Source organism: Thamnophis sirtalis, unplaced genomic scaffold (assembly GCF_051295495.1).
Source record: "Thamnophis sirtalis isolate CommonGarterSnake01/CBP01778 unplaced genomic scaffold, rThaSir2_p1.2 scaffold_4, whole genome shotgun sequence".
Lineage (NCBI taxonomy): Eukaryota > Metazoa > Chordata > Lepidosauria > Squamata > Natricidae > Thamnophis > Thamnophis sirtalis.
The window spans coordinates 3,440,048-3,454,447 of NW_028261384.1; the positions used below are offsets into that span (position 1 = coordinate 3,440,048).

Here is a 14,400-nt window from a genome sequence, read left to right on the forward strand (position 1 = left end):
TTCTTTTGTTCTTATTATTAGAAAATTAGAAATCTGTTATTTAAAAAAAAACATCTCTTGATTTGGGAATTGGAAATTGATTGACTGACTGACCTCATGGCTACTAAGAAGAGGATGATGTCAAAGCACAGAAGGTAGCTAGGAGATCTGGACTTATTTCAATATGTTTCTGGTTGGCTTTGGGTCTTATAGGTGTTTTTTTAGGGGAGGGGGACAAAAGCAAGAGTGCAGAAACAGATTGTCATCATCTTTGCTTTCCCCGTCTTAGTCTCGAATTTTAAACTTCTAAATCCAGATTCCAATTCTGTATTGCCAAGTTGTCTCTAAACTAAATATTGACCAACCCAACCCTACTAGAGCCGAGGTGGCGCAGTGGTTAAATGCAGCACTGCAGGCTGCTTCAGCTGACTGCAGTTCTGCAGTTCGGCTGTTCAAATCTCACCGGCTCAGGGTTGACTCAGCCTTCCATCCTTCCGAGGTGGGTAAAATGAGGACCCGGATTGTTGTTGGGGGCAATATGCTGACTCTGTAAACCGCTTAGAGAGGGCTGAAAGGCCTATGAAGCGGTATATAAGTCTAACTGCTATTGCTATTGCTATTCTTCCTTTCCCAGTTGTTAAGTGAAGCAATGCCATGGTTGAGTTAGTTCTCATGGTTGTTAAATGAATCTGGCTTCCCCATTGGCTTTGCTTGCCAGAAGGTCGCCGAAGGGGACCGTGTGACCCCGGGAACACTGCAGCCGTCATAAGTACATGCCAGTTACCCAACATCTGCACTTAAAAAAATGTAAAGTAGAAAAATAGGGACCACCTTTGGTGGGAAGGCAACAGCGTTCCACGTGCGCCTTCAGGGTTTTTAGTCATGCCAGCCACATGACCACAGAGATGTCTTCGGACAGCGCTGGCTCTTCGGCTTTGAAACGGAGATGGTTAAGAGATAAACATATCTGTTGCTTCCTCTCCTGAAATGCCAAAAGAATACAGCGTTCAAACCTGTGGTTTGTTGTGGTTATTCACAGACAGGGACAGGACTGTCCAGGATAGAGAAAATTAATCAAAACTAGGTGATACAGAAATGGTTCATTTCCTCTTTGTCAGCTATAAAAAATATCTTCCTGTATCCAGGCGGTTCACCCGAGAGCAGGCATACAAATAGTCCTTGGGTTACGACCACAATTGAGCCAGGGGTGGGTTCCTGCCAGTTCTAAGCTCTTCTATAGAAGAGGTTCCACAAATCTACCATGCCATTTAGAACCGGTTCCAGCTCCCTCCCGCTGCCCGACCGCACCATTCTTGTCCCGCCCGCCGCTCACTGATTGGCTGGCTCATCAATCGCCCCGTCCGCCTCTGAGAGTCCTATCTAAACCTTAAGGTCTTAAAGCTGTCAGGTTTGAACACCCCTGAAGTTTTTTTCTAAAGGGTTAGGGGTGCAAGGGTCTTGTAACTTGACAGCTTTAAGACTTGCACACTTCAGTGCCAGAGTTCCTGAGCCAGCATGACTGGAGGAGGAATTCTGGGAGTTGAAGTCCACAAGTCTTAAAGCTGTCAAGTTTGAACACCCCTGGTTTTTTTTTCTAAGGGGTTAGGGGTCCAAAGGTCTTGTAACTTAACAGCTTTAAGGCTTGTGTGCTTCAAATGCCAGAGTTTCTGAGCCAACATTTTGGTTGCTAAGCAAGAGCGTTGTTAAGTGAGTTTCACCACATTTTACAAGTTGGCCACGCCCACCCAGTGACATGATTGCTGAGCCACTCCCACTCGGTCGCATGGCCGGCAAGCCACTCCCACAAAGAAGGCCACACCTACAGAAGAGGTTCTAAAAATTTTTGAAACCCACCACTGAATTGAGCCCAAAATTGAAGTTGCTAAGTGAGAAATTAGTTAAGCAAGTTTTGCCCCATTTTTACGGCTTTTCTTGCCACAGTTGTTAAGTGAATCATTGCAGTCGTTAAGTTAGTAACGGTTGTTAAGTGAATCTGGCTTCCCCCCCCATGGACTTTGCTTGTCAGGAGGTCGCAAAAGGGGATCATGTGATCCGAGACATCGTCATACGTACCTGTCAGTTGTCAAACGCCTGAATTTTGATCATGTGACCGTGGGGATGCTGTCATAGTCATAAGTATGAAAAATAGGTAACTTTTTTTCAGCCCCGTTGTAACTTTGGTCACTAAATGAACAGTTGTAAGTCGAGGACCATGTGTATTCAGACATGTATTAAAACCATTTTTTTTTTTGCAGCCCCTGAAAAGCTAGAGGCATGTTTCCAGAACCTTCTGGAAACCTGCGTTTTAATAAAATGTCAGATGATGCGCTATGGAACTTTTTCTGTTATTTCTACAAGGTTAATGATACATGAAATGGCATTCCTGAAGCTTAAAATGTGTGAACGCCAATTAAAAGATTATAAAATGCTGTTATTATAGGAAAGGAATGGGAGGTGGGATATAAGGCGATGCCTGTGGTATATTTTTCAAATACCGATTGCTCTAAACTACTTCATTCTTTGCGGATTAAGTCTGAACAACTTAGATGGTCATGTAAATACTCAGAACTGAGATCCATCGCCTGATCCTTAATGTGAATGTCGTTTCTCAACTTCTGCAGGTTTAAAATATGTGGGCTTCCACTCCAGGAATTCTCCAATCAGCGGCATGGCCTTCAGCTCCCAGAATTCCCCAGCCAGCATGACTGGCTGGAGAATTCTGGGAATTGAAGTCCACGCATCTTAAGCTTGATGAGGTTGAGAAACACCAGTATAAGTCCTGCAGTAGATCATGGAATCATAGGACTGGAAGGGACCTGAGAGGTCCTCTAGTCCAACCCTTCCCCAGTACTGTAAAGGAATCCCCACATTATTCCAAGCAAACTCCTCTCTAGCCTTTTCAGACTACGGAGAGACCTGGATTCAAGATCCCCCTCAGCAGCAGAGGTTCTAAGATCTCTGTTTCTGCCTAGTCTACCTTACAGGGTTGTTTTGCCATCTTCTTTTTTTTTTGGTAAAGTTTTTATTTTATCTTAATACAAAGTACAAACAGTCCATTAAGCAGTGCGTCGTCTGGGTACAAATATTTTGTGCAGCAACAATTAAATTTTACAATCATGTTGATTATTTTATCTATTCCTACTATGACAATCCTCTTAATTTACTTAGCTCTTTTAGTTATACTAACTCTAATATTTTAACACAGTTAATTTAACTTCTAATTTTTATATTTACCCTCTAACCATCAATGAAATGCTTCCCATATAGTATAATAACCAGTTTCTTCTTTCTCTTTAATTGCCAATGTCAAATCTGTTCATTTCTGCACATTCTAATATTTTCCTAATCACATTCTCCTCTCCAGGAATCTCTTCGCTTTTCCAATTTTATGCAAATACAATCCTAGCTGCTGTTATAACACGGATAAACAAATATACATTTTCTTTACTATATGTTTCTGGTAAAATCCCCAAGAGGAATGTTTCCGATTTTAAGTCTATGTAACGCCACCTTCTGAACGCTATATACCCCCTTGGGAAGAGAAAAGAGAGTCCTAGATTCCAAGTTTGTCTGCCCCAGTTTATGAATGGTATTTTATGAATGGCCTTGCATGGTTTTAATTTTTAATGTATTTATTTTGTCAAGCATGTATAAGATAACAGATATAAGTATAAACACGATTATGAATACAGGAAATGGATACGAGTAAGTGGGGACAGTAGGACAGGGATGGTAGGCAAGTTGGTGAACTTATGCACACATTTATTATTATTATTATGCAATTGTATCACAGCGGCCAGTTGTTTCACCGGATTTGGCATTGGTTACTAGTCGGGCCCCACCCAGGGGCCTAGGACGTCGTAACGTATTTTCGTAATATGCGTGCAGATCCAAGCAGTGCGGCTTTTTGCATTTGACTGATGGTGATTTTGTCAATTTTTAACTGTTTTAAATGTAATTCCAGTGCTTTTGGAATAGCACCCAGTGTGCCAATTACCACTGGAATTACCACTGCTGGTTTGTGCCATAGTCGTTGAATTTCAATTTTTAAGTCCTGGTATCTTGCGATTTTTTCATGTTCCTTCTCGGCGACCCTGCTATCACCTGGTATTGCGATGTCTATGATTGTGACCTTGTTTTTCTCAACCAGTGTGATGTCTGGTGTATTATGCGCCAGTATTTTGTCGGTTTGTATACGGAAATCCCACAAGATCTTGACCATCTGATTTTCGGTGACTTTTTCAGGCTGATGTTCCCACCAGTTTGTTGCTGTTTTAATATTATAATTTTTGCACAAATTCCAATGGATCATTTGTGCTACTGAATTGTGCCGCAATTTATAATCAGTCTGCGCGATTTTTTTTACAGCAGCTGAGTATGTGATCAACAGTTTCGTCAACTTCTTTGCAAAGTCTGCATTTGGCATCATCAGAGGATTTTTCGATTTTGGCCTTAATGGCATTTGTGCGGATAGCTTGTTCTTGCGCAGCCAGGATTAGTGACTCTGTTTCTTTCTTTAATGTACCTGTTTTTAACCATAACCAAGTTTGTTCACTGTCCACTTTATCTTTTATTTTTTCCAGAAATTGACCATGCAGTGCTTTGTTCTGCCAACTCTCCATTCTTGATTTTATCACATCTTTTCTGTATTCTTGTTTTGTCTGTTGGGCCTTCAGTAGATTTTTGTTCTTTACTTCGATTAATAGATGTTCTTGAGTGTCTTTTAAATAATCAGCCAGTGCATGTTTTTCTTCTTCAACTGTTTGCTTCACTTGTAATAATCCTCTGCCACCTGATTTTCGGGGCAGATACAGTCTATCAGTATCACCACGTGGATGTAAACTGTAGTGCATTGTCATTAGTTTCCTGGTTTTTCGGTCCAAAAGGTCCAAATCAGCTTGTGTCCAGTTAACTATGCCAGCTGTGTATCTTATAACTGGTATTGCCCAGGTATTTATGGCCTTGATTGTATTTCCACCATTCAATTTAGATTTCAGAATTTTCCTAACTCTGTTGGTGTACTCTCGCCTGACAATAGTTTTTACTTCTCCATGCTTGATGTTATCCAACTGCAGAATGCCTAAGTATTTGTAGGCTTCATTTTCTTTGCATTTAATTAGTTGGCCATTGGGCATTTCAATTCCCTCAGATGCAGTGATTTTGCCCCTTTTTATGGATACAGTGGCGCATTTTTCCATGCCAAACTGCATTGAAATATCGGTGCTGAATACTCGGACTGTATTTGTCAATGATTGGATTTCTATTTCTGACTTTCCATAGAGTTTCAAATCATCCATATATAGTAAATGCGAAATTTTTTCAGCTTTTTTGGCTGTTTGGTAGCCTATTATTATTATTATTATTATTATTAATAATAATAATAATTATTATATACCTTATTTATATTCAAAAATGCATCACATATAGCAATAGCAACAGACTTATATACCGCTTCATAGGGCTTTCAGCCCTCTCTAAGCGGTTTACAGAGTCAGCATATTGCCCCCAACAACAATCCGGGTCCTCATTTTACCCACCTCGGAAGGATGGAAGGCTGAGTCAACCTTGAGCCTGGTGATATTTGACTGGTGCTAATGGTTGGTACGAGTTGCTGCCAATGTCCTAGGTATCAACCAAGGACCTTCTTAGCGTACAATGTTCTGAGTAGCGCAGTTTTTTGCAGCTGGTGTTATTGCAGGAAGCTGCAATTTGTTGATGTATTCTTGGACATGGTACCACGTGCCCCGATGACAATGGGTATCACTGTTATATGTTTCATTCATAATCACGCAGTTTGGATGGACAAGTTGCGGTATTTCATGATTTTTTCCCCCCAGTTCTTTTTCTTCAACTCTGGCATCTCCTGGTACAGCGATGTCAAGAAATTGGACGTTTCGGTTTTCGACAACTGTGATATCTGGCGTGTTGTGTTCCAAATGACGATTATTATTATTATTGTCTTTTATTCATTAAGCATGAAACTCAGTCAAGTGAACATTTAAAGATGTGTCACAAATTTCATTGACTGGTGCCAATGGTTGATACGGGTTGCTGCCAGCGTCCTAGGTATCAGCCAAGGACCTTCTTAAAATATAAGATGTTCCGAGTAGGGCAGTTTTTTGCAGTTCCGCTGGTGTTATTGCAGGAAGCTGCAATTTGTGGATATATCTTGTAAAAGTCATGGACATGGTGCCAGGTGCCCCGATGACAATGGGTATCACTGTTAAATGGTGATTATGATTATTCACACATTTATTATTATGTAGCATTTAAGGGCTGGGGGCTTTTGTCTGGAGTGCAAATGCATGCTTTATTTCTTTTTTTTGCCTCTGCAAGCAAAGAGTCTCCCTTTGGAGAGAAGGAAGTCTTTTAAAGCGACCTCGCGCTTGCAAATTAAAAAAACAACATCAAAGATGCAAAGGAAAGCCCTTTCGAGTTTCAGCCACCCAGGGAGGCTTGTAAAAAAGGCGGAATAGCTTCATAAACAGAGACAGCCCCACCCCTTTCTGACGCAGCCTCGCTCGCCCCTCCTCCCCGCCCTCCTCTTGCCGCGACCAGAGCGCGGCACGGAATGGAGCGTCCATCTTCAGGCGCTTCGTATTTATAGTCCCCGGCCGAGCATGCGCATTCCCCTCCGAATTCTGGGTGCCTCCCCAGAAGAACGCGAGGGTAAATACAGTAGATTTCCTCTCCTGCCCCACCCTCCTCAGCGCAGCCAATGGGAAGCGCCGAAGGTGGGACGCTCTGGTTTGTTTATGGTGAGAGCTTTGGGAAGTGAAGAGATTTTTTTTCTCTGCGCAAACGCGAATGATGATTCCTTGGGCTCTTTACTGCCGCCTTGAGGCGTTTGTGTAGCATTGCCCGCCCTGTTCTAACCCTTTTCACCTTGATGTTTAAAATTTTTGCAAGTGGAGAAGCTACAGGTGGAAGTTTTGTTCCAACTATTATAGAGGAGGTTCTCCCTGTTGAACTTCTGCTTGACAGGCAGAATCTAGGCAACTACATCTTTTTGAGAAATAGTTTAATAGTAGAGTTGGACATCAATTAACATCTTTTGTAGGTACTTGTCAACTGGCCACAATGGAGCACAACCTTTCTGTTGCTGAGTGAGACAGTTGTTAAAAGAGATTTGCTCCACTTTTTTTGCACAGTTGTTAAGCGAATCAACTGTTAAAAGTAGCATTAGCACTTGGGGTTATATACTGCTTTGCACTGCTTTATAGCCCTCTCTAAGAGGTTTATAGAGTCAGGCTCTTGCCCCCAACAATCAGAGTCCCCATTTTACCGACCTCAGAAGGATGGGAGGCTGAGTCAACCTTGAGCTGGACAGGACCGAACTGCTGGCAATGGGCAGAATTAGCCTACAATACTGCATTTTAACCACTGGGAGGACAGGAAGGAAGGATAGAAGGCTTTATAGCCCTCTCTGAGAGGTTTATAGAATCAGCCTCTTGCCCCCAACAATCTGGGTCCTCATTTTACCCAACTCGGAAGGATGGGAGGCTGAGTCAACCTTGAGCTGGCCAGGATCGAACCCTTGGCAGTCGGCAGAGCTAACTTACAGTACTGCGTTCTAACCACTGCGCCACCGCGGCTCAAAAGTAACAGATTTCTTAATTGAAACTGGCTTCCCACATTGACTTTGCTTGTCAGATCACATGACCCAGGACACAGAAACCGTCATACGTGCATGCCACTTGCCAAGTATCATGATGATGTCATCGCAGGGATGCTGGAACGCTTGTAAGTGTGAAAAATGGTCATAGGTCACTTTTTTCAGTACCGTTGTCACTTCGAACGGTCACTAAGTGAACACTTGTAAGAATTACCTGTACACCAGCAGCGTGGTGGTGTTCACAGCTTGTGGGGTTCAACTCGCAGAATTCCTCAGCCAGCATGGATGCCTATTAGATGCTTTACTGTAATTTTAGATGTCATATTTAAGGCAATTTAGTGTTTACATTATAACTCAATACAGTTTTATACCCTGAATACCACATGTTAGGTGTTAGTTAGGTTATTTTAAGAGTGTATTTTAATTATAATTTTCATTATAAAGATCAGTGGTGAGTTGCAGGCGGTATGCCCCAGTACGGGCATACCAGTGCCTGCCCGGAGCACCAGATACCGTTCCGATATGGTGTTCCGGAGGGCCCACCCGCCCGCCCGAGCTCCTTACCTGTATTTGAGCTCTTTGGGGCTTCCGCGCACGCGCATGGCGCCTGTGCAACACTCCCCCAAGCAGCTGGAGCATCACGGAGGCTAGCAGAGACATTGCGAGAAGTAAGTACACATGAGTGTGCTGGCCGCCTTCATGGGGTGCACACCGAGCCCGGTACGGTTACAACGAGAGCTGGAACCCACCACTGATAGAGACATGAAGGCTCAGTGGCTAAGACGCTGAGCTTGTCAATCCGAAAGATCGGCAGTTTGGTGGTTCGAATCCCTAGCGCCGCATAACGGAGTGAGCTCCCGTTACTTCTTCCAGCTTCTGCCAACCTAGCAGTTTGAAAGCATGTAAAAAATTCAAGTAGAAAAATAGGGAAGGGAGCAGCGTTCCGTGTGCCTTTGGCGTTTAGTCCTGCCAGCCACATGTCCACCGAGACGTCTTCGGACAGCGCTGGCTCTTTGGCTTTGAAACGGAGATGAGCACCGCCCCCTAGTGTCAGGAACGACTAGCACATGTTACCTTTACAATTTAGAATTAATTTCTTTATCTAAAGCAAACCTTTCTTGAAACTTCATAGCCTTGAGCTTTTCTGGAGATGCGTGGCTTATTATTTTTTTTCTCCACTGATCCTTCCAACTTTGTCGTCGTTGGGTTTTTTAGCTACGAGATCAACGAGGGAGTAAGCAGCCTATCCAGAAGGCATTGTCACAAGCCAAGTGAGAAGGGCAAGGCCAGGACCATATTGGATGCTCAGGTCGAAGGAGAGAAGAAACTATGCGACCTCCTGGATGGGGTACAGATTCCGGGAGAATTGTCTACGGAGAGCAAAATGACTTCGAGGGAGAAATCGCGAGGCCAGCCTAATCTTCCATCTCACGGAAGGATGGCCGCTTCCGCCGACGCACCTCAAGAGGTTTTTTACTTTTCTCCTAAACTGCTTTCGCTTCCTTCCTTCCTCCTCTTCTCCCCCTTCCCTCCTCTTAAATCTATTTTTTTTAAAAACTTTATTTTACAGGTAGTCCTCGGCGTACAACAGTTCGTTGTAAGTGCAGTTGTAAGTGTGAAAAATAGTCATTTTCACGGCCGTTGTAAATCTTCTCCCCTCTTAAATCCATTTGTTTAAAAACTTTATTAAGTCCTCAACTTAACAATAGCTCAGAGGTGCTGTTCAGAGTCGCAACATAAGTGGAAAAAGGGACACGATGGCCATTTTTTCCCCACATAACAACCATTGCGGCATCCCAAATTTCACCAAAATTCTGACATTTGAGAAACTGATTCGTATTCACAATAGAGGCTTTTAAGAAGAGACTGGACAGCCATCTGTCAGAAATAGTATCAGTCTTCTGTGAGGACAGGGGTTGGACTAGATGATCCCCAGGGTCCCCTCCAACTGTATTACTGTTATTGTTACTGTATTAGATAGATTTAGTTCGCCGTATATAGATAGATGATAGATAGATAGATAGATAGATAGATAGATAGATAGATAGATAGAGGATATAGATATAGATGATATAGATATAGATATAGATACAGATACGGACGGACAGATGGATGGATGGATGGATGGATAGATAGATATAGATATAGATATATAGATGATATAGATGATATAGATGATATAGATGATATAGATGATATAGATATATAGATGATATAGATGTAGATACAGATACCGATACAGATACAGATACAGATACAGATATACAGATACAGATATACAGATATACAGATATACAGATATACAGATATACAGATATACATATACATACACACACACACACACACACACACACACACATATATATATTATCAGCACAAATGCAACATACACACACACACACACACACACACACACACACACACATATATATATATTTAAAGTCACAACCCCTGGTATGCCCAAATATGGGAGGAAGGTCACACTTCCACTCTCTGTCTTCGGCTCGTCACAAGAGACCATCCAGACAGAAACCCAATATTTTTTACTGTTGCCTTTTTGTTACATTTGTTATATTTATGCTGATAAATATGCCCTTTATTTATTTATCAGCATAAATATAACTATATATATATAAATTTTTTGAATAAACACAAACACCTTAAAATCATCTTCCATTACAAATTGTAGAAAGTGTGTCAATTGGTTACAAAGAACTTTCATGCATCCCTTCCACAGTCATCACCTATGATTCATATCAAGTTATATATTTTACATCAAATACATTTATATATATTGCTATCATCATACCTCATCCTTCATTTGACTATAGTTGTTTTAACGTCCCTTTATTACAAACATTCCAAAATTTAAAACAAAACAACATAATGGCATTCCCTTATCTATTTTCAATATCATCCAGCCGCATTGTATCTTTATAACACATTCAAGATAAAAATTAATTATGTTTAATAACAAAATGTTTAGACCTCTTTTTTTAATCATTGCTTACAATTTATACCCAGTTTCCCTTTTATCAACTCAATACAAATTATTACATTATTATCATTATCAATCACTTATTTAACAATAGTTTGACTAAGTTTAACTTACTTTCCCCCCTTTTTTCACCATTTAAAATTTATACCAAATTTCCTCTTATCAAACCAATACATATGTATACATTGTTATCATTATCAATTATTTATCTAACTTTATCCATTATCACTACATTTTTAATATATTGCTCTAATTTTAACTAAATTTAACTAGTGTTTTATTATTAATTTTCATATCTCAACCTGTGTCTTATATAGACGTAATAGTGTAGTCCTATTTCTTTTGCCATTTGTGGAATTACTCTGGTTATTTCCTTAATCAAATTTGTTTGGACTTCTCTTCGCAACTTGTTGCTTGTTACATATCTTGTAAAATCTCGAAATCCTCCATCAGCTTCTTTAATCAGCTTATCTTTAGTTATCAGTAGTGTTTTTGTCAAAGTTTCTCTCCTTAAGTCCATCAATTCTTCTCTTTTTTCTTCTTCTATACCTTGAAATCTGGAGTAAAGCACCTTTCCATCTATCTTCCCTTTCCTTGTTCCATTCTTTCCTTCTCCAACCACACTCAGTTCACTGTCAATATCCACGATTATCTTGCCTCTTTGTTCATTTTTCCCTTGGGTTTTTAGGACTCTAGCCTCCACTTTTTCCATTTGCTGGATATCTTCCATTTTCCCATCAGCTTTTATCACATTACAATTTATATTTTCAATATTTTCCCATCTCTTCTCAATTCTCTCTGTTGTTTCTAATAATTTTTGAATTCCAAACATAATCTGTTATAGTGACGTGCGGTGAGTTTCATGGCCGGTGAGGCAGAGAGAACGAGAAAGAAAAAACGCCGCTCTTCTTTCCCTCCCTCCCTCACCCCAACCCACCCCCTTCCCAAAGACTGCAACTTTGCCCCTCGCACCACACAAAAACTTTCCTGCTCCAGATTTGGCCAAAACACCCCTCGCCCCTCCCCACTTGGTTGGGCCTTATCCATTTTGTAGATCCTGGTTTTTTGGAGGAGGGGGATGGAGGCGGCTGGCCAATATTCTGCACTCCGCACACCGCCCCCAAGCCACTTTCCCTGGGGTGACATCCCTGCACGGCCACATGCAGCACATCCTTGCAAAGATGCAATCCTTGCAGAGAATCAACGTAGCTGCATCCCAAACCATCTGCGGGACCAAGAGCCGATCCCTTCCCTTTACGGGGCATTTAGCAGATGGGGCCCCCTCTTCCCAATCCCACTTCAAATGCACCCTTTTGCAACTCAGCATCGCCTCTTTCCCCTTGTGCAAGCTCTCTCTCCTCTCCTCCCTCGCCAATGGATCTCCGGACTTGCGTGGGAATTACACGCGTGGCATTTTTGCTAGCCTCGCGCACTCCGGCTGGTTTACCCCACCCCCCTCCCGGGTTTGGAGAGGGTGGATGGAGATGGGGGTCTTCCGTGGCACACGCACACACGTGCAATTCCCTCCCCCGCGTGTTTTTTCCCACTCTGCCCCCCCTCATGCCTCCAGGGCGCTTCTTCACCTGTTTTCTCCGAGGACATCGCGGCGGCTTGGCAAGGCGGAGGGTGGATTTTTGGGGGAGCGGAGGGATGGATGCAACGTGCTCTATATGGGGCAGCCCTTGAAGAGCATTCGGAGACTTCAGCTTGTCCAGAATGCAGCCGCGCGAGCGATTGTGGGTGCACCTCAGTTCACCCACGTAACACCTATCCTCCGCAAGCTGCACTGGCTGCCTATTGGTCTCCGGATACGCTTCAAGGCGCTAGTCGTCACTTATAAAGCCCTTCATGGTATTGGACCTGGGTACTTGAGAGACCGCCTGCTGCCAATCACCTCCACTAGACCGATTAGATCCCACAGATTAGGCCTCCTCCGAATTCCATCCGCCGGCCAGTGTCAACTGGCGACTACCCGGAGGAGAGCCTTCTCTGTGGCTGCTCTGACCCTTTGGAACGAACTCCCCGTGGAGATTCGAACCCTCACCACCCTCCAGGCCTTCCGCAAAGCCGTTAAAATCTGGCTGTTCCGACAGGCCGGGGGCTAAAGAGCTGCTGCCCCCGTTTCGAATGGTATGACTGTTGTGTGTTTTTAAATTATGTATTGTTATGTTTCGTTTTTTTATTTTTTGTCTGTACCCTCCCTTCCCTGATTTGATTTGTTAGCCGCCCTGAGTCCCCTTCGGGGGAAAAGGGCAGCATATAAATATAATAAAATGAAATGAAATGAAATGAAATGGGGTGGGGAAAGAGACCTGAGAGATGGGAGGGAGGATTTCTGCGTCAGCAGCCCCCTTTCCAAAGGCGCCCTCCTCTCTCTCCCTCTCTCTCTCTCCCTCAGAGAACCACGCGGTCCTGGCTTGTGAAGATGCGGTTTGCCAATTATGGAGCGGGGAGGAAACAGAGCAAATTAAAGGAACAGGCGACTCTCCTCCTCGTCCCCACAACCCGTTAGATTGGGCTCAAACCGCTTCTTGTTTTTCCACTCCCCCCCCCACCCTTTTCCAGCTAGGTTGTCGGAGGGTCAGACTCTGTCCCGACGCCACACACACACACACACACACACAAACACACACACAAACACACACACACACACGATTGGCAAACTCACAAGCCCTGGCTTTCCCCAAGCTGCAGCTGATCTGAAGCAGTTTTGCCTTCAAAATGCACATCACGATCCTTTATTAACAGGCGTTTCATCAAGTACAAATCCATTCAGACCACAGAAAGTCTGTTCTTTTCTCTGATTTGATCTAACACCTTTTCCTAGCTGATTATGTTGAATATGGAAATGAAACAAGATGGCTTGGAGCCTGTACAGAAACTTTTGTATTAATGTGCCAACTTTGAGCTTGTAAGATTGCTATTGTTTCAACCCCCCCCCCCCTTAAAATCTTCTTCTCTAACAAGCTGTATGCTTTCCTGTCCGAAGGTTGTTGCTTCACTCGGCCCGGAAGGCACTTTAAAAAATAACGCACACACACATACACACACACACACACACACTTCCCCCCTGCCCCCTCCCTCTGACCCACATACCTTCCAGCTGCGTCAAAAATGCAAGATTTGGTCTAGCCAGGGCCAGGCAGGCTAGGCTAGTTGCTGCTAGAGTCACCACGTGGATGACTCTGCTTAAATGTTTTTAAAAAGCCTCTAAACAAAGTGCCCTCTGCAGGAGGAGGCGATAGAATCACGTGCCTCCTTTGCATAAGGAATTTTTCGCTTCTTAACCCTTGCTTAACTCTTAAAAGGCGAAAAATTCCTTATGCAAAGGAGGCCCATAGTTCTCTCGCCTCCCCCTACAGTTAGCACTAAGCAGACTCAGAGTCACTGTGACTTGGAGTCTGGCAGCAACTACCTTGGCCTTTTTAATTATTTTAAAAAAATCTTCCCTTTTCCTCATGAGACTGGTGCGGCCCCCGCCTCCCCTGCCTCCAGTGACTGCACGTCTCTGATCTGTTGTAATGTTATGGTTTCTTTTTGATGTCGTGCCATCCTTCCAATTAGTAAACACTGCCACTCTAGTTTAAAAACAAATCTTTGTTTTCACTTCTTTCCAGTTACCAACAAGCATCCAAAGAGCACCTGTGTAAACAACCCATGCTCTTCTCCTTATTTCTTCTATAAACAAGCTGAAGCCTTTGAAGTGCAAGGTCAAAATGATCAAAGGGAAAAAAGAAAAAGCAATGTTTCCAGGTCTCAACCTCCAACCTCCAAGTGGCAGTGTAACTTCTTTTCCCTCTAAGATTAC

General features: G+C 43.0%; 1 protein-coding gene and 1 pseudogene across 1 annotated transcript in view; both read left to right on the top strand.

Annotated features, from left to right (window-relative positions):
- Positions 1-14,400, top strand: part of MINDY4 (MINDY lysine 48 deubiquitinase 4) — a 104,643-nt gene that overhangs the window by 5,191 nt on the left and 85,052 nt on the right. Inside the window, exons 4-5 of the mRNA XM_087712373.1 lie at positions 7,633-7,722; positions 8,810-9,062. Coding sequence (XP_087568499.1) covers positions 7,633-7,722; positions 8,810-9,062 — 343 coding nt within the window. The remainder of the gene's footprint in view (positions 1-7,632; positions 7,723-8,809; positions 9,063-14,400) is intronic.
- Positions 9,352-13,498, top strand: LOC148045751 (guanine nucleotide-binding protein G(I)/G(S)/G(O) subunit gamma-5 pseudogene; annotated as a pseudogene).